This window comes from Delphinapterus leucas, chromosome 10 (genome assembly GCF_059928025.1).
Source record: "Delphinapterus leucas isolate spDelLeu-1000000601 "Yukka" chromosome 10, BTC_Dleu_Yukka2, whole genome shotgun sequence".
NCBI lineage: Eukaryota > Metazoa > Chordata > Mammalia > Artiodactyla > Monodontidae > Delphinapterus > Delphinapterus leucas.
In genome coordinates, this window is record NC_143138.1 from 97,775,061 (window position 1) to 97,797,428 (window position 22,368).

Sequence of the window (22,368 nt, forward strand, 5' to 3'; positions counted from 1 at the left end):
CAGGAAGGTTCTTACTCTCTCAGCGCTGTTGCTGAGAATTTCCTCTCCCTGGAATGCTATTCCTCCCCTGGCAAACTCCTCAACACCTTTGCATTCTGTAGGCTTCAGCTTAAATGTCATCTCTTAAGAGAGGACATCCTTAAGAGAGGACATCCTTAAGAGAGGATTACCTTATATAAAGTGTGCCCCCTTCCTAGTTTCAGTTCATTGCTTGTTCATTGCCCTTATCATACCTACACCCGTTTTATTCCTGTGTTGCTTGCTTTTTGTTTGTTTCCCCTTCACTTGGCTGTAAGCTCCGTGAAATCAGGGACCATCTCTAGGTTGTTCTTCCGGTCCCCAGCACCTAGCTCACCACGTAGCATGTGGTCCCCTATGAATACTGCGGAATAACTGAAGCCCCAGAAAGCGCTGGATAAAGAATCAGGACTCTGTTAGAAACTGGCGGACCAGTGAGTGCTCTGCGCTTCCAACTCCAGCGCCCTGTTCATTAAGGGTCTGGGGCAGGTGAGGCTCGGAGTTTGGCCTGCTGGAAGTAGTCCCACTGAACCAGCCACCCGAGGCCTGATTGTGCCGGGTGAATGGTTTCTAAGGCGACAAAAAACAGAGGGCGGGGCCTCAGAATGGAGGGCCCAGCTCGGGTACCGAAGGGCCCTCCTGCGAGACGCGGCTGCGCGCGGAGGGGAGGCGGGCTCTGGGGCCCTGGGAACGCGCGCGCGTGCGCGGCGAGGGGCGCACGCACGGCCCGGCGCGGCGCTGCTCCTGAGGGCGGGGGAGCTGGGGGCTGTACCCCGCGGCTCCACCGTCTGGTACCGCCAGGACGCGGGTCCCGTGTGCAGCTGGCCGCGAAAGCCGCTGCCGCCCGAGCCCTGCACCAGTCCCCCCGCCCCATGGCCCTGGGCGCGCCACTGCGAGTTCCAGCTTCCAGAGGAGGCTCCGGCTGGCGACCAACGCTGCGTCGGCAGCCCAGCCTCGGCGCTCCGCCTAGGCTGCGACCTCGAGTCCTCGGCCCACGGCAGCCACGCCCAGGGAGCCGCGGATCCCTGCCCGCCCTGGGCCCTCGCCCACCCCGGCCCAGGAGGACGACCCGCCGCAGGACGGTGAGGCCCTTTGCGGCCCGCCCCTCCTGGCCCGAGTCAGTTGACTGGGGGTGGACGTGGGGATCCGGAGAAGAGCTGTAGAGGATGAGCATCCGGATGAAGAGTGGAGAGAGAGGAGGGGTGCATACCCCAGCCCCACTGCGCATCTTTCTGCAGGTTCTCTTGTCCTTTGACGAGGATTCTCCAAGGCGTCTCAACACATGGGCCGGCTCAGAAACGCCAAGATCCACGTGGAGAGAGCTATCAAGGTCGGAGGGAGCTTGGGGGTCTAGAAAGGGCCTGGAGAGTGGCTCATCCTGCCTCCTTGCACTATTTTCTCCCATCCTTAGAAAACATACAAGAAAAAAATCCTTGATCCCACACCCATCTTCAAATACTTCCCCATTTTTCAATACCCCCTTCACAGCCAGACTTCTTGGCAGAATTGTCTACTCCACCTGGGATTCACTCCTCAGCTCCCACCACTCTGGTTCCCTGCCCTTCCCCACTCTCATCGGGAACCACTCTAGTCAAGGTCACTGGTGACCTCCAAGGAGCCAGATCCAGCAGCCAGTCCCTCTTCTGTCCTGACCTTGGTTTGGCACCTTAGGCACCGACCCCCCCCCACATACCTTCCCTTTTGGCTGTCTGCACACTCCTAGTTCTCCTTTCTCCCTCCCTGGCAGCTACTTTTCAGTTGCCTTTGAAGACTTCTTGGGACACTCCTGGTTCCCTGGGTCCCTCTCCACACCTGTCTCCTTGGCCGTGAGTCCAGTCAGTGTGCTGTGCCCCCTCCATGCCCTTTCCAGCCCAGCCTGTCCTCTAACTGCACGCTCCAGAGATCCAACCCCCCACTTGACATCTCCGCCCAGGGAACATCAAAGCATTTCAGACCCATGTCCCAAACCATACTCTTGATTTTCCTGCCCAAACCTGTTCTCCTCCCTACTCTCTGATCTCCTCCATCTCCCAGTTGTTCAAGCCAGAAATCTGATCTTTCTGTTCCCTCACCCACACATCTAATCCCATCAGCAAAACTAGTCTCTATTTCCAAAACGAATCTCACCTCTATTGCCTTGTTCCCATCCATCTCCGCTGTAAGAACCTGCAGAAACCACAACAGCCTTCTGCCTCGTCTCCCTGCTTCCATCCTTGTCCCCTCCATCTGTTTTCCGTACGACAGCAAGCCAGCAAGCCACACTTACAGCCTCCAACTATGTCACTCCCTCCCTTCACTTTATTGCTTCATGCTACTCTTAATATAAAATTCAAGTTCGTTCCAAGGCCTGCAGGACCTTCTACAGTCTACTCCTACCTCTCAGGAGGTCTCCCCCTCATTTTCCACACTCCATTCACCCTGGCTTCCTTCCAGTTCCTCCCAACCTCTCCAGCCTCAAGACGTTTGCACATGCTTTTCCCTCTGCCTGAACTGCCATTTGCCGGGCTCTGCACATTCCTGGCTCCTTCTCAGCCTCCCCTGACTGTGTTTCTCTGGGTCCCCATTAAGATCCAGTTTCTCGAGCTCGCCAGCCTGGATGTAAATTCCTGCTCTTTCACTTAACCACTGTGTGGCCAAGCTACTCAATCTCTCTGTGTCTCTGTTTCATAACCAGTTAAGTGGTGATAATAGTATCTATTAAAAATACATATCATTGTTAGTAATGTATGTAAGTGATTAACACATAGAAGGTGCTCAGTGAATATTAGCAAATAAACATAGTTACTCTTGTGATGATTATTATGCAGATTGTTTTTCTGTTTATTTATAGCCTGTCTCTTCTACTGGAATATAAAAACTTCCTGAAGGCAGAGGCCATAGCTGTCTGGTTCACCATTATATCCCCTGTGACAGGCACTTAGGCTATACTTACTGAACAAGCATTCTTCTGTCACCTTGCAGCAGAAGAAGATTTTCATGATCCAAGGCTGCTACCCTGTGATCCGGTGGCTTTTGCGCCGGAGGGGCTGGGTGGAGAAGAAGGGGGTCCATCACTTGGGTACCACGCTGCCACCACCACACAAGGATCTGGGTGACAGTGACACCACTGAGGATGGTGAGCAATCCCTCCCTTTCCCCAAACTTCCTGAGTCCCATCCCTTTGGTTCCCGCTGTCCCAGGGTTGAGGCTGTGATATGGGCCTGTGGGGTGGGGACAGGGGCCTTACCAGGCCTGGTGTCTGCATCCACAGAGGACGAAGATGAGGATGAAGCATTCCGGCTACCACAGCTGTTCGACTTCGATGATTTACTGGAATTTGATGACCTGCATGGGACGCATGCTCTGATGGTGAGGGCCCAGGGGGCTGGACAGGGGTCTGCTTCGTTTGAGGGAGAGCACTAGAGTCCAGCCGGGTGACCCCAGACAAGTCCTTTCCTTCTCTGGGCCTCAGTTTCCCTATCTGTGGTAAAAACGGATTGGTTCTCTAAAGCCTAGGTAGGCCAGCGGAGTGGTGAGGGACACAGGCAAGGCTGGCCTGGGTTCAGAACCGTTTGCTAGGTTGTTATCAGGAGCCGGCACAACCTGCACGCCTGGTCATTTCCCCCTTCCAGATAAAAACCCCACAGTTCATCTTCCCCCGTCCCCAGCAAGGGAAGGCTAGCAGGAAGGGCTTACAACGTTTTGAAAGAGGCTGATACGATGTTGTGGAGGGTGTGTGTGCTGAGACGGGGACACTTGGCTTTCAATCTTGGCACCACCACTTACTGAGCTGAACTAGACCAAACTGCCGTTTTCATCTGTCAGGCGAGGTTGAGGACTGCCACTTCCATATGGCCCAACCTTGTGAGCCCTTGGACAAGTCCCTGTGCCTCAGTTCCCTCATCTGTGAAATGGGGATAATGGTAGCACCTACCTCATAGGGTCGTGGTGAGGATTAAATGAGATGACATGGCAAGCTTAGAACAGGGCCTGGCACACGGTGTTACAGGTTATCAATAATCCTACCTCCCAGAGTTGCAGGAAGGACGGAGAGAGGCGGAGCCCACGAGAGAGCCTTTGTCACATGCGGTGTGCCCATCAGCTTGGAGGCACAGTCATGCCACTGAGCAAGTCACTCATGGCCAAGAGCCAGAACAAGGTGTGGCGTTCAGGTGTGGGGCTTAGTCACTGCCTGGGGGCACCTGGCCAAAGGAGCTGCGAGCTCACCTGCTCTCTGCTCACGCAGTGTGTGCCCCGGAGGAAGAGATGTCTTTTCTTAATGTACACAAAGATGGCGTGTGGGCTAGAGGCCCCCTTGATAGCAACCTTTCCTTCCATTCACCCACCTTGCTCATCAGGGCGGGGAGAAGCCTCCTCGGGCCTTGTGCTGCCCACATTAGCCCCCCCGTCTCCTCCCCTCCCCACAGTCGCGCATGGTTCGGAACGAGATCCCCTACTTCATCTGGACCACTCGGCGGAACATGCTGGACTGTCGCTTCCTCTCCAAGGATCAAATGATAAACCACTATGCCCGGGCGGGCTCCTTTACCACAAAGGTGGGCTCTCCAGGGCGCGGGCATGGCAGCTTCTAACCCCCCCACCCTTGGGCCGGCAACCCCACTCCCTGTTCTCCTCGTCAGTAAGAGTTTTCAGGAGATGGGGAGGTATATGACTCAGTGGGATTCGGACACACCTGGGTTCAAATCCAACCCCTGCAGCATGTCTGGCACATGTAGACATGTTGCCTAACATAGACTCCAGGATCCAAATGGGATCTGGAGACAGAACAAACACCATGTCCGGTGATAGTGAACAGGAGGACCCTTCTTTCCAAGCAGAGCATATCTGGCTGATGGATCCATTATATCTTAGCTGGGTTTATTAACAAGTGACTTCACCTCTCTGAGCCTCAGGTCCCCCATCTTTTTTTTAAAAATTTATTTATTTTTGGCTGTTTTGGGTCTTCGTTGCTGCACGGAGGCTTTCTCTAGTTGCGGCGAGTGGGACCTACTCTTTGTTGCGGTGCGCGGGCTTCTCATTGCGGTGGCTTCTCTCATTGCGGAGCACAGGCTCTAGGGGCGCGGGCTTCAGTAGTTGTGGCTCGCGGGCTCTAGAGCGCAGGCCCAGGAGTCGTGGCGCACGGGCTTAGTTGCTCCACGGCATGTGGGATCTTCCCTGGACCAGAGATTGAACCCGTGTCCCCTGCATTGGCAGGTGGATTCTTAACCACTGCGCCACCAGGGAAGCCCAGGTTCCTCATCTTTAAATGAGAATACCAGTAAGACCTATCTTCTCGGGTTATGGCAAGAATGATAGGCTTTATAACTGAGACCTGCTAGTATATTATTAGTGTGGACTGGGAGGATTCCTGGAGAAGGCAGGTATTTAAGGGTGTGAAAGAGTGGATGGGAAGGATGTGGGGCATACTCGGCGTAGGAACCACACAGGCAACACGGGGAGGTGGACATGAGTGGGTCAAGCCTAGCAAGTGGGGCAGAGGCTCTGAGCACGTCCAAGCAGGGTCCCCTTGAGCTGTCTGGGTGTGTGCCAAGTGTGGGGGCCCTTGGAGGCCCTCTGGGCCAGTCCCACCCTGCCCCCTCAGCGGCTAACTCCATAGGTGGGTCTGTGTCTCAATCTCCGGAATTTGCCATGGTTTGATGAGGCCGATGCCGACTCCTTCTTCCCGCGCTGCTACCGCCTGGGGGCTGAGGATGACAAAAAGGCCTTCATAGGTAAGGAGATGCCAGCCCCATGCCTGGACCCTCAAGCCGAAAGATGAGAGCTAAAGCCCTGGCTGGTTTTGGAGAGCAAAGGGCCCCTCTCCTCATGCCCTCATCTACCCCAGCAGATATCCTTCTCCATCCCCAATCCTTATCTTTCCCTAATGTGCCTCCCTTAATGAGCCTCCTGCCTTGGTCAACGCAGACCTCCAGAAGAGCTGATGTAGCTTAGCTTACTGTCTAGAGCAGGTTCTAAAAGTTGGTCGCTTGGTTGAGTTTGGAATCCAGATTAAGTTCCAACCTTGTGTCAGATTCCACTGGCTAGACTGGGTTCCAGACCTAGAAAAGGCTCTAGACTTCGGGATTCTCAGGCAGAGTAAGCTCCAACTCCAGCACATGCCCTAAAGTCAGGTCAGAATTTGGATCCAGATTAGATGCTAGGTTTAAATTAGTCTCCAAATCTGATATAGATTCTGGGCCAAGGTCTGGTTCTCAGGCTAGATAAGTATCAAAAGTGGATTAGGACATTGTAAATCAACTATACATCAATTAAAAAATAAAATTTAAAAAAAATCAAAAAAAAAAAAGTGGATCAGGAACAGAAGAGAGAAAGCAGACAGCAGATCCAGGCATGATTCTGAAGGTAGAGTATGAGCCAAGTCAGGTGATGTTCTGGGTCTGGTTCTACAGTTGAAATAGAAGCCAGGTTCTAATCCGGGTTCTAGAATCAGAAACAGTAGTCAGGTTCCGGATCCAAAATGGGGCAGGTCATGCTCAGGTTCCGGAACCAGAATAGGCCTGGAGCCTAGAGGCTGAGCAGGGTATCCCCTGCCCTGGGAGCAGAGGACTTCTGGCTGACAGCTGCCCGCAACGTTCTCAAGCTGGTGGTAAAGTCAGAATGGAAGTCATACTCTATCCAAGCAGAAGAGGCAGAGGCCCCAGGTAAGCACTGTGGTTACCTCCACCTCCCAGTCGCTTATCCTCCCACCCAGCCACACACCCATCCACCTGTTCATCCACGCATCTGTCTTTGTATTTTTCTCATCCATCTGCCCATCCACCACCCCTTCCTACCAGCCCATCCGTACATTTATCCACCCATCTGTCCACCCTTTGTCTATCCATCTGCCTACCTTCTCACCCACCCGACTCATGCACCTACCCGTTCATCCATCCATTCTTCTTCCCCCCCACTGTTGTTCTGTTCATTCACCTACTTCTCTCAGCTCCTCTCTCCCTATCCATCTAGCCACTCCACCTTCCTACCTATCTACCTATCTGTCCTTGTCTCTCCATCCATTTACCTCTTTTCCATCCAGCCATCCACCACCTATGTGTCCTCCGGCCCATCCACTCATCATTTTTCTGTCCCAACCACCTACCCAAGTGTCTTCTTATACATTTGTTAATTTACCCACTGCCTCATTCAGCCCTCCTATGGGCCTGGCATGTGGCCAAGCACTCTAGAGAGGACAGACTAAGAGGATGTGGTCCATCCCTGCCCTGTGGGGAGCTCAGGTCTGTGAGGAGAGGAAGCTGTGCAACCATGTAGTTTCACTTGGTCTGAGGACTCCTTGTGCCTTGTGAAGGAGGACACAGAGAGTCCCTCGTTGCCTGCTGGCTCAACCCATTGCTTGCCTTTTCCCTCTCTGGACTTAGCTCCTACCTCACAGCCTCCACCCTGTAACCCAGGGTCTAATCAGCCAGGGATTCGAAGAAGTGAGGGGCAGCTCTACTGGGAGGAGGAAAATCCCTGGCTCTTCCAGAGGCTGACTGCCCAATTGCTGTCTCTTGGGTGTGTCAGGTGCAAAGAAGACGGTCATGTGTCGGGATCAGGGGCACAAGGGCCTCAGGCGTGTCAGAACTCCCAAGCACGGAGAGGCTGCAGGTGTGTGCTGGGGTTATAGGTGCTGAGATGCTTTGGGGACATTTAGGGTGGAGCCTCAAATGAGTGATAGGTCCTGGGACACTGAGGGCCAAGGGTGAGCACTGGGGCCGCAGGTGAATTTAGAACAAAAGCCCCAGGTGAGTGATAGGTCCCAGGGCAGTAGGGGATGCAGGTGTGTGCTGGGCCTCAGGTGTATTTAGGGTGCAGTCTCAGGTAAGTGACAGGCCTCGGGGCAGTGGGGGCCATGGCACATGGGATAGTGACAGCCCCCTCCCTGTCTCTACAGGAGACAAGCAGCCCAAGAAACAAGAGAAAAAGCCGGTGACGGTGTCCCCAGAGTTTGTGGATGATGCTCTGTGTGCCTGCGAGGAGCACCTTAACAACGTGGCCCACGTGGACATTGACAAGGACATGGAGGCTCCACTCTACCTGAGCCCTGAGGGCTGGTCCCTCTTCCTCCAGCGCTACTATCAAGTGGTCCAGTGAGTACCTCTGCAGCCCTGGCCATGGGGCATGGCAGGTGCTTCTTGCTCTCGGGCAGCTTCCGTGTTCTGAGCTGATGCTCAGGGACAGACCCTCTCTGTCAAGTGCTGCCCCCATCTCTCTCCAAACCTCCCCGTTTCGTTCACCCCACTATTCTCCTTCTTCAGAACCCCCAAGAGCTCCCACTGCCTTCATAATAGGGTCCAAACTACTCTTCCCAGATCTTGACATAGCATAGTGACCAAGATCATGGCTGTGCTGTCAGACAGACCTGAGTCTGCCTTTGCCGCTTCCAAGCTCTGTGACCTTGGGAACATCACTAATCTTTATGAGTTTTGCTTTTCTCAAATGTAAAATTGGTTTAAAAATAATGTCTGCCTGAAAGGTAGGATTAGACAGGATAATCTGTATGATGTTCTCAGCACTGACTCTTAGTTTTCACTCACAAAGTGAGACTCTATTAAGTCATTTAGATTTTATCCTGCAGGCCAACGTTTCCCAAAGTGTATTACACAGGAGGCTAGTACTACAGGCTGTAAATAGAGTTTATGAAAAAGGGGCTTTTGTGGTCCGTCACATTTGGAGGACATTGGGTTAAACAAAGTTAGTTAAAATAGGTTTCCTTGATGCAGGACTCTTCAGAACCTATTGGTGGTGTAAACCTCCAAGAGAGACAGCGTGTGCAGCATATCCTGTACTTAGGTGACCCCAGCCCCCCGCCCCAAGCATCCTGAGCGGTTGCGTTTGCAGAACACACTCCGGGAAAAGGTTCTTGAGCAGAGCAAAGGAGTATTGAGATGGACCTGGAGCTGTTGTAGAGAGACTCCGTTCAACAGAGTGTGTGGGAGAGCCTGGGCGGAGGAGGACCCTGAAGGCAGGAGCACACTCAGCATTTACCAAGCCCCTCCTGTGTGCCAGGAGTTGTGCCAGGCTCCAGAAATGAAACGAAGTCCCTGTCCTCAGGGGCACACAGCAGTAAGCTGGGGGGGGGGGTAGTGCCAGGGGCCTCAGCTGGCATGGTGTTAGAATAGAAAGGAACAGACAGATTTAATGATTGATAGGGGAGACTGAAGAACTAATAAATGAACTTTGGACGAATGACTTACCAAGCAAACCCACATCACTGATGAATAACTCATTTGTATCTTTTTTTAAACGTTGGGAAACAAAAGCTAGGTGACCCCATACTTTCCCCTCACCTGCCAGAAAACATGAAGCCACCCTTCTTAAGGATGATCAGGACTGAGTTAGAACAGTAGGTGGGAAGAATGTCAGTCCTCTGCATTTCCGGATGCGGAGCAAGTTGGGGGCTGGAGGAACCTCTCAAAAGTCAGGATTACATAAAATATTACATCATATAACATTGCCTTGAATTGTTCAGTACAGATCATTAGCTTTTATTAATTTATTCAGTATTTACCGCTGCTTCTCAACTTTTTAAAAAACAAATCCATGATGCACCAGCCAGGCTTTTTTTTTTTTCGCCCGCTCCCACCACCAACCAGGCTTTTATCAAGGTTCACTTTCCACAGAAACACTGTTTATTTTTTTGCTAAATATAAAATCATATTGTCATGTTGAATACACTTTTTCAAGTTGCACGTGCCCCTGCCACCACCACGTGACACTTTCCTGGGCCAAACCACAGATTTGCTCAGCAGATTCTTTATGCCATGGCCACAGAAAAGTTTCCAGCAAACCTTGTGGAAATAGAAGAGTCAGGACTTACGTGTGAGTAAGAGGCCTTGCCAAGCCCCCTCCATCTGACTGTCCCCGTTCCTGGCACTGCCCAGCTGCTGCTGCTGCTCCTGCCTTAGCAACAGAGAGACAAGTTCTCCGTGGCTGGAGACATTCAAGAGGCTAAGATGTTAAAGAGACGTTACCATCTAGTGGAGGCTTCCTTCGTATTCATTCAGAAGAAAACAAATGGGAGAGTTTGGATGAGGCTACCATCTGGGGTATTTGGTGACTTGGTTTAGCTGAGGACATTCTGCGTCCTGTAGGGAACAGGTCCCTCTTTGTCCATGAACCCTTATCAGTACAGCCCAGTTGCTGAGGCCAGCTCCCGCCAGAGGACTTACTTATCCAACCAGTCATTCAGTTTACAAACTTTCAGGGAGCGCCTAATAAGTGCTGGGTACTGCTTGGGGTTGGGACTACAACAGAGAATAACAACTACAAAAAATATTCCTGCCCTCATAAAGCTTACGTTCCAGTGAGCGGAGACAGGCAATAACCAAATGGGTCTGGGTGTCAGGTGGTAAGTGATGGGAAGAGAAATAAATCAAGGAGATGTGTCATACAGATGTGCTAGAAAAGAATTAGACTAAGGGGCTTCCCTGGTGGCACAGTGGTTGAGAGTCTGCCTGCCGATGCAGGGGACACGGGGTTCGAGCCCCGGTTGGGGAATATCCCACATGCCGCCGAGCGGCTAGGCCCGTGAGCCATGGCCGCTGGGCCTGCGTGTCCAGAACTTGTGCTCCGCAGCGGGACAGGGCACAGCAGTGAGAGGCCCACGTACCGCAAAAAAAAAAAAAAAAAAAGAATTAGACTAGAAAGGGGCCCACCTATCAACCAGTGTTAGGTTCTGATTAGGAGGGGAATGAACCCCCCCAAAGCACCTGTGGATGGAAGAATTGGGAAGAGTGGAGTTTGCATCCTGCCACTTAACTCAGTGTGTGGCCTTGGGCAAATCCCTCAACTCTCCAACCTTCAGTTTATACTTCTCTAAAATGGGACCAGTAACATCTCCCTGGAGATGGATTAGTGATAATATAGATAAAGCCCTTGGCACAGTGCCTGGCACATAGTGGTGCCTCATCATTTGATGCTGGTATGATTAAATTCTATCAAAGGCAGTTTTAATGTAATAGAAAGGGAGGTGGCAGAAGGTGGAGTGTTGGAGTGAGGGGGGTGCAGTAGGTAGAATGTCCCCATCCTCTCCCATTCCAGCAGTCTGGGACGGTGCCCTGGGCAGGGTGGATTTGGGGGACAGCCTGAGCGTGGGGCTGGAGGTTTGGGAGAGGCCTATCTGGATCTCTAGGGGAAGGGCGTGACCAAAGCTGGTTGGACCATGGCCAGGGAGCTTTTGTCTCCCCTTGCCTTGTTCACCAGATGCCCCCAGGCCCAGCCCTGCCCAAGTCCCATCATCTCCCCACAGCGAGGGGGCAGAACTCAGGTACCTCGACACTCAGGTCCAGCGCTGTGAGGACATCCTGCAGCAGCTGCGGGCCGTGGTGCCCCAGATGGACATGGAAGGAGATCGCAACATCTGGATCGTGAAGCCGGGAGCCAAGTCCCGTGGACGAGGTGGGGGTCAGCCCCTGCTTCCTGTACCAGCACCCTACACCCTCCCCAGCTAGAGGCCAGGGAAGTTAAATAGTACAGGTTCTGTTGGAGCCAAACTACCTAGGTTCGAATCCCAGCTCTGCTACTTACATGCTGTGTGACCTTGAGCAAGTTATATCACTTCTCTGAACCTCAGTTCCCTTATCTGTTGAGGATTAAACAAGGTAGTACATCTACCACTCAGCATGGTGCCTGGCACAGTAGCCACCCCATCAATGTTGGCTGCTGTGATGATGATGCCAGCACCTCCTCTCCTGCCCTGAGGGTTTAGGTTAGTGCTTTAGGCAGGTCTGGTGATACTCACATGCAGTTGCTTGTCATCTAAGGGCTCTCATATTTGACCAGTGCATCCTTGTGAGGGTATAGTACAGGGGTCAAGGGTATGGATGCTGGGAGCGAGACTTTCTGGATTCAAACCCCAGCTCTGCCTCCTAATATCCATAAGACCTCGGGCAGGTTAGTTAACCTCTTCTGTGCCTCATTTTCATCGTTGTTAAAATGAAGCCAATAATGCCTACCTGAGAGGATTACATGAGAATCGTATATGGAAAGTGCTTAGATCCTGCGCTTTTACAGAGTACCTGCTATGCAATAACAGCTATTATTATTCTGACTGCTCAGCATGAATGGAATTTGAACAGGGCAGCCAGCAAGCTGGGGTGGTGCATTAGCCCAGCCTTTAAAAGATGGTTAAGGACTTCCAAGATGTAAAAAACAGACTTCTGGCAGCAGATCGCTCCATGTACTGCCTGCCCATGGGTGAATTTGTTCATGTCCAAGTGAAGCTGTCGCAGCTCCACACACTATGGGACACTCCTGTTGGGACGTCTTTTCAAAACCAGCATCATAGTCTTTTCTTTTTCTACCTTGGAAATAGTTTTGTTGGTTTTTTCCAAGTATGAAAATACATATTTGTTATTGTTTTTAAAAAGATCAGACAGTACAGAAAAGTGGAAGGAAGCAAAGGCACCCTTGATTTCCCTGAGATAACTACAATTCACCTTGTGATGTGTTTCTTTCTATACTTTCTTCTATGCATCTGGAGAGAGTGTGCATGTTTTATTTTATTTTAAATAAGAGCATACTATTTGGTAGCTTCCTTTTTTCATTTATTATATCTTTCCATATCAGTGAGTATTACTCATTTATTTTTTGCACCTTTCTTTTTTCTTAACAGTAGATCTTGGAGATCACTGCATTTTAGTACATCTAGATCTGCTTTTCTTCCCCGCCTGTTTTTAGCTTATTATTATAGACACTTTTCAAACATACACAAAAGCAGAGAGAATAATACAGTGAATCCCAAAGTATTTCAACATTTTCTCTCCATTTTTAGAAAAACTTAATTGAAATATGTATATAATATACTTCACTGAAAAGGGTATGCATTGTGAATATACAACTCAGTGAATTGTCACATAGTGAACACACTCGTGGAAACAGCACCCACATCATGAAATACAGCACCCTAGAGGGCCCCCTCCCATGCCATCTCCAGGTCTCTACCTCCCTGCAATGGGAACCCCTATGCTGACTTATAACACCATAGATTAGTGTTGCCTGTTTTTGAATTTTATATAAAAGTACAGTAGGTGCTTTCTTACCTCATTCTGTTTTACAGCTGCATAGTCTAATCTTGTTTAGATGTACTCTCGTGGTCTTACCTAATCCTTTTCTGATGGATATTTAGATGGCCACCATTTTTTTTTTCCTGTTTATTTGATTATTGATTGATGAATTGCTATTAACAAGCAACACTGTGATGAATATCCTGTGCAGATATCTTAGTAGCCTTTCCATTTATTTCCTTAGGATAAATTCCTAAAAGTGAAATTGCTGGGTCAGAGGTCATGAACAGCCTCAATCTTTGGCTATACAAGGCGTCACGTTATTGGGAATCTTAGTGATCATTCTGGCCATTTGAGAAAGGATCTGGCTTGGGAACCTGGCACAAGTTATTCTGTGCCATTGGCGGGCAATCAGACTGTTTGAGGGGCCAAACAATGAGGAAATGAGATTGATTTGTGTGTTTGTTTGCCTTGTGATTCTTACTGTAGACCCTTGAACAACGTGGGTTTGAACTGCGTGGGTCCACATATATGCGGATTTCTTTCGCTGTATACATACTTCAGTACTACATGATCTGTTGTTGGTTGAATCCGTGGATGCGGAACCCCAGATACAGGGGACCTACTGTAAAGTTATACGAGAATTTTTGACTGCTCGGAGGGTTGGCGCTCCTAATCCCCGTGTTGTTCAAGGGTCAACTGTATATATCAGCATTAAAATAATACCTTTTTAGCCTAAGATACTTAACTTCACTCGTTATAAAACAGATAAAATTAAAATATCATTCTACCTAAGAGAATGGCAAAAATAAATCATCAACAGTGTTGATAGAATGTGGGCAAACACACAATCTCATACACTCTTACTGGGAGTGCAGATTGGTAGAACATCTTTGTTCTATAAAGTGAAAAAATGCACATACCCTTTGAGCCAGCAAATCTATAGCTAGAGATGTTTTCCACAGGTAACTAGTAATAATGATACGAGTTAACATTTACTGAATGCTCACCAAGTGCCAAGCAGTGTTCCAATTCCTTAGCATGTTTAAGTGCATAGAATCCTATGAAACTGAGGCGCACACAACTCTTCCATAACCTGGGAGCCTATCCATAGGACCTGGAAGCAGCACTTGGCTGCCTCTGGGGAAGGAGATGTATTTTTTTTCATTGTATACCCTTTTGTACTGCCTACTTTTCACTTCTGTTGTTTTTTATATTCCATTAGTTATTGTGAAAAACTAATCAAAGCCATTTATGCACATGGTTTTTAAAAAAGCCCAATACTGTTTGAATTGTTATCCATGCATATATTCTTTTTCATCAAATAAAACTGGTTAATTTTTTTTTAAACTTTAAATCCTTAGCAGATTCTTAGCTTTCCCAAAGGGAACAGGGAGAAGGGGGCAGGCTCACCCATTTGGGCCTATCAGTCCTTTGGGTATGAGAGCTTATGATGAGCTGTCCATGGTCCCCTGACCCATCTCCCAGCCCAAGCCTGGCCTGATCCCTGACCACCCTGTTTCCCCCGAAGGCATCATGTGCATGGACCACCTGGAGGAGATGCTGAAGCTGGTGGACGGCAATCCCATGATGATGAAGGACGGCAAGTGGGTGGTGCAGAAGTATATCGAGCAGCCCCTGCTCATCTTTGGCACCAAGTTTGATCTGAGACAGTGGTTCCTGGTGACCGACTGGAACCCGCTTACTGTGTGGTTCTACCGCGACAGCTACATCCGCTTCTCTACACAGCCCTTCTCCTTGAAGAACCTGGACAAGTGAGCCTCCCCCAGAACCTCACTCCCATGAGCTCCCAGTCTAGCTGGGGAGCTGGCAGGAAGCAGCGATTCCAAGGCAATGCGGGGCTCCAAACACACTCTGCAGGCAGGCAGGCCTCTATCCATCCAACCACCTGTGTGTACCCTGTGCCGTTCAGTGTTCTAGGCACGTGGGACACAGCAGTGAACAAAACGAGCCCAGCCCTCAAGAGTTCATATTCCAACAGGGAGAAACAGACAAGCCATGAACATAATCAGTAAAATCATCTAATGGGTTAAAAGTGATATGTGTTATGGAAGAAAGGATGTAGAGCGGGGTAAAGGGGGATCAGGAGAAATGTGAGAGGAGAGAGGCAGGTTGCAGCGTTCATTTCGGGGGAGAGGAAGCCTGTTGAGCCCTCGGTTCAAATTCCATCTCTGAAGCTTCCAAGCTCTGTGACTTGGGTCAGGTGAAAACCTATCAGTATTTAAGCTTCCGTTGCCACATCTGAAGAATGGAGGAAGTAATATGGAGCTCATAGCTGTCGGCTACTGAGTGCTCTGTATGTGACGATTGCTAAGCACTTCATGTATGTTATCTCAGTCCTCCATGAAAACCCGGTGAAGTGGTACTGTTACTTACCCCCATTTTACAGATGTTGAAAGGAGCCCATGGGTTAAATGACTTATGTAAGGTCTTACCAGTCAGCGATGAAGATAGAACTTGAACACGTGTCTTGGTGACCATGGGGCCCGTACTCTTAACCACCTTCTTATCTTCCAGGCACTGGGAGGGTTAACTGACACTGTCACAAAGCACTTAACACTGTGGCCCCTGTAGTTAGTGCCCTCAGAGAGGTCCTGAGTGAAGACTGGTAGTGGCCCTAGAAGAAAGTGATGAGGCCTTTGTCACCTCAAGCTGAATGGTCCAGAGTGTGCCGGGCTGGTTCCGGGGTTTGCCTGCCCTCCCCACGTTTGGGTGGGAGGGGCACAGGGAGCCAGCCCTCAGCTTTCTGCTCTCTGTCCCAGCTCCGTGCACCTGTGCAACAACTCCATCCAGAAGCACCTGGAGAATTCGTGCCACCGACACCCACTGCTGCCCTCAGATAACATGTGGTCAAGCCAGAAGTTCCAGGCCCACCTGCAGGAGATGGGGGCCCCGAACGCCTGGTCCACCATCATCGTGCCTGGCATGAAGGCTGCGGTGATCCACGCCCTGCAGACCTCCCAGGACACCGTGCAGTGTCGGAAGGCCAGCTTCGAGCTCTATGGCGCCGACTTTGTGTTCGGTGAGGACTTCCAGCCCTGGCTGATCGAGATCAACGCCAGCCCCACCATGGCACCCTCCACGGCTGTCACTGCCCGGCTCTGTGCCGGCGTACAGGCCGACACCCTGCGTGTGGTCATCGACCAGCGGCTGGACCGCAGCTGTGACACAGGGGCCTTTGAGCTCATCTACAAACAGGTGAGGTGGCCAGGCCCAGGCAGCACCCAGGGAGGCCTTCCCATAGTGGAGCTCAGGGCTTTGTGGTCACATAAACCCGGCTCAAGTCCTGGTCCTGCCACAGTGACTGGGTACAGCCACTTCACCCCCTTGAGCCTCCATTTCCCCATCTGTAAGATGGACATGCTATAACCATCTTTCTCCTGGGGTTTGGGAGATGAAATGAGTTCACGTGTGGATAATATTTCTAGAGAGGCCAGTAGCATAGTGTTAAAAGCATAGACTCTGAAACCTCCCTGGGTTCAAATCCTGGCTCAAATTCCTAACCTCTAGGGGTCTCAGCCTCCTTATTTGTAGAGCGGGAATGAAAATGGTACCTACGTCATAAGATTGTGAAATTTAAATGAGCTGATACAGGTAAAGCATTTTAGAGGTGCCTGGCACGTAGTAAATGCTACAGAGGTTTTAGCTATTGTTAGTACCTAGTAAGGTTGTTAGGTGTTTTATGATAAATGCCATCACTGTAAAGTGCCTCACATATAGTAAGAGCCAATTTGAGGAGGCTGCTATTATTATTATGTTATTATTGTTGTTGTTTTTATTATTATTTATTTTACCTTGTTCCAAAAAGAGGTTTGAATCCACTTATTGGAATAAGATTTTTAAAAGTCAGAAAACTGACTTCACGGGTTTCTGAACGCTGCAAGTAATTTCCTGTGGTTATTAAATTAAGTATCCTAAACCTTCTGATGAGGATTAGGCTGCCATCAAAGTTTGGCCACAGGGAGAGAATGTGCTGATCGTATAACACAAGTGTCCTGGTCTTTGTCAGTTACTGATTGTATCTTAAATTAATATATTGGCATTTTGGCTTCAAAAAATGTAAATGAGGAAACATAAGGGCAGGAAAATATGGGCAGATGAAGCAAAGGGGAAGGGAAAGTTTTAACTTAGTGGTTCCCAAATGCTGATCACAGGCCACAATCTCCTGGAAAGTTTTCCAAAGGTACCGTTGTCAGGAAGCCCCACCCCCAGAGGTTGACCGGAAATGACTGGTTTAGGGACTATGCATCTGTACTTTTCAAATATCCTAGTTATTCCCAAAATCTCTTATAGCCAAGTCTTTTGGTTTTGGTTTGTAAACCAACATGTGATCAAGATTCACGCTTTGCATTGGTTGTTTTGTCTCTTTCATTTCCTTTCTTTGCTTTTTTTTTTTTTTTTTTTTAATAGGTACTCCCACTCAGAAAGGAGAGGCAGGGTGGGAAGTACATAGGAATCATTAGTCCATAGCAATTGTGAAACCCACCCTGGCACTTAATTCTCCTTTTGCTCTTAGGATCCATTATTACTTTCTAGGAGTTCCCTGTGTCTCTTGCTTCCATCCATTGGGAAGTCAGTTCAGCCTTGAGTCATCCTCCCTCTTCTGTGATCATGCTCGGTAGTTCTTAGTCTGTTACCTGCTCAAAGAATTTTGGGGGTACAGAAGCCTCTTTCATTTCATATTGCATCTGTCCCTCTCAGTCCAAGTTGATATTTTTAAAAGCCTTGTGGTTTTCTTGTATATCAATTATAACCCATTTTATTACACAAAGGCCATGTCCACAGATCTTAGAGATAAACTCTTCTCTCTTCTATGAGGCTGATGCAGGACAACAGCCCTCAAAATTATAGAAGCCCTACTGTTATCAGAGAGGGCCTGCAACCCTGTCTTTTAACTCAAAATGTGTTAAAGACTTAATCATAAGACCTACAGGTATACACTTGGGATGTTGAAAAGACCTGTAGCTGCTTTAAAGGACCTATTAGGCATGGCTTAGACTTCTCTGAAGTTTTCTTTGTTTTGTTTTGTTTTTAGATATCATTGACATACAACATGGTTAGTTTCAGATGTACAACATAATATTTGTATATATTGTGAAATGATCACCACAGTAAGCCTAGGTAACATCTATCACCACAGTTACAATTTTTTTTTCCTTGCATTTACTTTCTCAGCAACTTTCAAGTATACAATACAGCATTATTAACTATAGTCACCATTCTGTACCTTACATGACTTATTTATTTTGTAACTGAAAGTTTGTAACTTTTTATCCCCTTCACCCACTTTGCCCACCCACCAACTGTCTGTTCTCTGTATCAGTGAGTTCAGTTTGTTTTTGATTTTAGATTCCACATATAATTGAAATTATATGGTGTTTGTCTTTCTCTGTCTGACTTATTTCACTTAGCATAATGCCCTCAAGGTCTATCCACATTGCCACAAATGGCAAGATTTTCTTCTTTTTATTTATTTATTTATTTTGGCCACGCCATGCTGCATGTGGGATCTTAGTTCCCTGACCAGGGATCGAACCCATGCCCCCTTGCAATGGTAGCACAGAGCCTTAAACCACTGGACCACCAGGGAAGTCCTGAGATTTTCTTCTTTTCAGTGGCTGAGTAATATTCCGTTGTATATTTATATATACCACATTTTCTTTGTCTACTCATCCATGAGTGGATGCTTACGTTGCTTCCATGTGTTGGTTATTGTAAATAATGCTGCCATGAACATGGGCTTGCAGATATCTTTTCAAGTTAGTGTTTTCATTTCCTTCAGGTAAACACCCAGAAGTGGAATTCTGGATCATATGGTAGTTTTATGTTTAACTTTTCGAGAAATCTCCATACTGTTTTCCATAGTGCCTGTAGCGATTTACATTCCCACCAACCATGCACAAGGGTTCCCTTTTCTTTACATCCTCGTCAACACTTGTAATTTTTTGTCTTTCGGATGATAGCCATTCTAACAGGTGTAAGATGATCTCTCACTGTGGCTTTGATTTGCATTTCCCTGAGGATTAGTAATGTTGAGCACCTTTTCATGTACCTGTTGGCCATCTGTATGTCTTCTTCTAAAAAATGTCTATTCAGATCCTCTGCCCATTTTCTAATCAGATTGTCTTCATATATTTTGGGGACTTCCCTTATGGTCCAGTGGATAAGACTCCGTGCTTCCACCGCAGGGGGCGTGGGTTAGATGCCTGGTCGGGGAACTAAGAACCCGCATGCCACATAGTGCAGCCCAAAAAAAAAAAAAAAAAAAGAAGATTGTGTTTGTGTGTTTGGATATAAACCTCTTACAAATGATTTACAAACATTTTCTCCCATTTGGTAGGTTGTGTTTGTTTTTTATTTTATTTTATTTTATTTATTTTTTTATACAGCAGATTCTTATTAGTTATCCATTTTATACATGTTAGTGTATACATGTCAATCCCAATCTCCCAGTTCATCCCACCACCACCACCACCCTGCCACCGCTTCCCCCTCTTGGTGTCCATACGTTTGTCCTCTACATCTCCATCTCAATTTCTGCCCTGCAAACCAGTTCATCTGTACCATTTTTCTAGGTTCCACATATATGTGTTAATATACGATATTTGTTTTTCTCTTTCTGATTTATCTCACTCTGTATGACAGTCTCTAGATCCATCTACGTCTCTACAAATGACCCAATTTCATTCCTTTTCATGGCTGAGTACTATTCCATTGTATATATGTACCACATCTTCTTTATCCATTCGTCTGTCAATGGGCATTTAGGTTGCTTCCATGACCTGGCTATTGTAAATAGTGCTGCAGTGAACACTGGGGTGCATGTGTCTTTTTGAATTATGGTTTTCTCTGGGTATATGCCCAGTAGTGGGATTGCTGGGTCGTATGGTAGTTCTATTTTTAGTTTTTTAGGGAACCTGCATACTGTTCTCCATAGTGGCTGTATCAATTTACATTCCCACCAACAGTGCAAGAAGGTTCCCTTTTCTCCACACCCTCTCCAGCGTTTGTTGTTTGTAGATTTTCTGATGATGCCCATTCTAACTGGTGTGAGGTGATAACCTCATTGTAGTTTTGATTTGCATTTCTCTAATAATTAGTGATGTTGAGCATGTTTTCACATGCTTCTTGGCCATCCGTATGTCTTCCTTAGAGAAATGTCTATTTAGGTCTTCTGCCCATTTTTGGATTGGGTTTTTCATTTTTTTAATATTGAGCTGCATGAGTTGTTTTTATATTTTGGAGATTAATCCTTTGTCCGTTGATTTGTTTGCAAATGTTTTCTCCCGTTCTGAGGGTTGTCTTTTCGTCTTGTTTGTAGTTTCCTTTGCTGTGCAAAAGCTTTCAAGTTTCATTAGGTCCCATTTGTTTAATTGTGCTTTTATTTCCATTACTCTAGGAGGTGAATCAAAAAAGATCTTGCTGTGATTTATGTCAAAGAGTGTCCTTCCTATGTTTTCCTCTAAGAGTTTTATAGTGTCCAGTCTTACACTTAGGTCTCTAATCCATTTTGAGTTTATTTTTCTGTATGGTGTTAGGGAGTGTTCTAATTTCATTCTTTTACATGTAGCTGTCCAGTTTTCTCAACACCACTTATTGAAGAGACTGTCTTTTCTCCATTGTATATCCTTGCCTCCTTTGTAATAGATTAGTTGACCATAGGTGCGTTGGTTTATCTCTGGGCTTTCTGTCCTGTTGCATTGATCTGTATTTCTGTTTTTGTGCCAGTACCATATTGTCTTGATTACTGTAGCTATGTAGTATAGTCTGAAGCCGGGGAGTCTGATTCCTCCAGCTCTGTATTTTTCCCTCAAGACTGCTTTGGCTATTCGGGGTCTTTTGTGTCTCCATACAAATTTTAAGATTTTTTGTTCTAGTTCTGTAAAAAATGCCATTGGCAGTTTGATAGAGATTGCATTGAATCTGTAGATTGCTTTGGGTAGTATAGTCATTTTCACAATATTGATTCTTCCAATCCAAGAACATGGTATATCTCTCCATCTGTTTGTATCATTTTGAATTTCTTTCATCAGTGTCTTATAGTTTTCTGCATACAGGTCTTTTGTCTCCCTAGGTAGGTTTATTCCTAGGTATTTTATTCTTTTTGTTGCAGTGGTCAATGGGAGTGTTTCCTTAATTTCTCTTTCAGATTTTTCATCATTAGTTTATAGGAATACAAGATATTTCTGTGCATTAATTTTGTATCCTGCAACTTTACCAAATTCATTGATTAGCTCTAGTAGTTTTCTGGCGGCATCTTTAGGATTCTCTATGTATAGTATCATGTTATCTGCAAACAGTGACAGTTTTACTTCTTCTTTTCCAATTTGTATTCCTTTTAGTTCTTTTTCTTCTCTGATTGCCGTGGTTAGGACTTCCAAAAGTATGTTGAATAATAGTGGCGAGAGTGGACATCCTTGTCTTGTTCCTGTTCTTAGAGGAAATGTTTTCAGTTTTTCACCATTGAGAATGATGTGTGCTTTGGGTTTGTCGTATATGGCCTTTATTATGTTGATGCAGGTTTCCTCTTTGCCCACTTTCTGGAGAGTTTTTATCATAAATGAGTGTTGAATTTTGTCAAAAGCTTTTTCTGCATCTATTGAGATGACCATATGGTTTTTCTTCTTCAGTTTGTTAATATGGTGTATCACATTGATTGATCTGTGTATATTGAAGAATCCTTGTGTCCCTGGGATAAATCACACTTGATCATGGTGTATGATCCATTTGATGTGTTGTTCGATTCTGTTTGCTAGTATTTTGTTGAGGATTTTTGCATCTATATTCATCAGTGATATTGGTCTATAATTTTCTTTTTTTGTAATATCTTTGTCTAGTTTTGGTATCAGGGTGATGGTGGTCTCATATAATGAGTTTTGGAGTGTTCCTTCCTCTGCAATTTTTTGGAAGAGTTTGAGAAGGATGGGTGTTAGCTGTTCTCTAAATGTTTGATAGAATTCACCTGTGAAGCCATCTGGTCCTGGACTTTTGTTTGTTGGAAGATTTTTATTTATATTTATTTATTTATTTATTTTGCAATATGCGGGCCTCTCACTGTTGTGGCCTCTCCCGTTGCGGAGCACAGGCTCCGGACGTGCAGGCTCAGCGGCCATGGCTCATGGGCCCAGCCACTCCGCGGCATGTGGGATCCCCCCGGACTGGGGCACGAACCCGTGTCTCCTGCATCGGCAGGCAGACTGTCACCCGCTGCACCACCAGGGAAGCCCTTGGAAGATTTTTAATCACAGTTTCAATTTCCTTACTTGTGATTGGTCTGTTCATATTTTCTATTTCTTCCTGGTTCAGTCTTGGAAGGTTATACCTTTCTAAGAATTTGTCCATT

General features: G+C 47.4%; 1 protein-coding gene across 5 annotated transcripts in view; it reads left to right on the forward strand.

The window, feature by feature from the left end:
- Positions 1–1,108: 1,108 nt before the first annotated feature.
- Positions 1,109–22,368, forward strand: part of TTLL3 (tubulin tyrosine ligase like 3) — a 28,368-nt gene continuing 7,108 nt past the window's right edge. For 2 of the 5 annotated variants that reach the window (XM_089919631.1, XM_089919630.1), the window contains exons 1-11: positions 1,111–1,348; positions 2,980–3,133; positions 3,269–3,366; positions 4,425–4,553; positions 5,615–5,729; positions 6,561–6,659; positions 7,522–7,605; positions 7,892–8,087; positions 11,249–11,397; positions 14,536–14,779; positions 15,788–16,223. In XM_089919631.1, coding sequence (XP_089775757.1) covers positions 1,301–1,348; positions 2,980–3,133; positions 3,269–3,366; positions 4,425–4,553; positions 5,615–5,729; positions 6,561–6,659; positions 7,522–7,605; positions 7,892–8,087; positions 11,249–11,397; positions 14,536–14,779; positions 15,788–16,223 — 1,752 coding nt within the window. In that variant the 5' untranslated portion in view covers positions 1,111–1,300. Of the gene's footprint in view, positions 1,349–2,979; positions 3,134–3,268; positions 3,367–4,424; positions 4,554–5,614; positions 5,730–6,560; positions 6,660–7,521; positions 7,606–7,891; positions 8,088–11,248; positions 11,398–14,535; positions 14,780–15,787; positions 16,224–22,368 lie in introns of all 5 variants that reach the window. The other 3 variants (XM_030759439.2, XM_089919632.1, XM_089919633.1) reach the window with 3 other exon arrangements.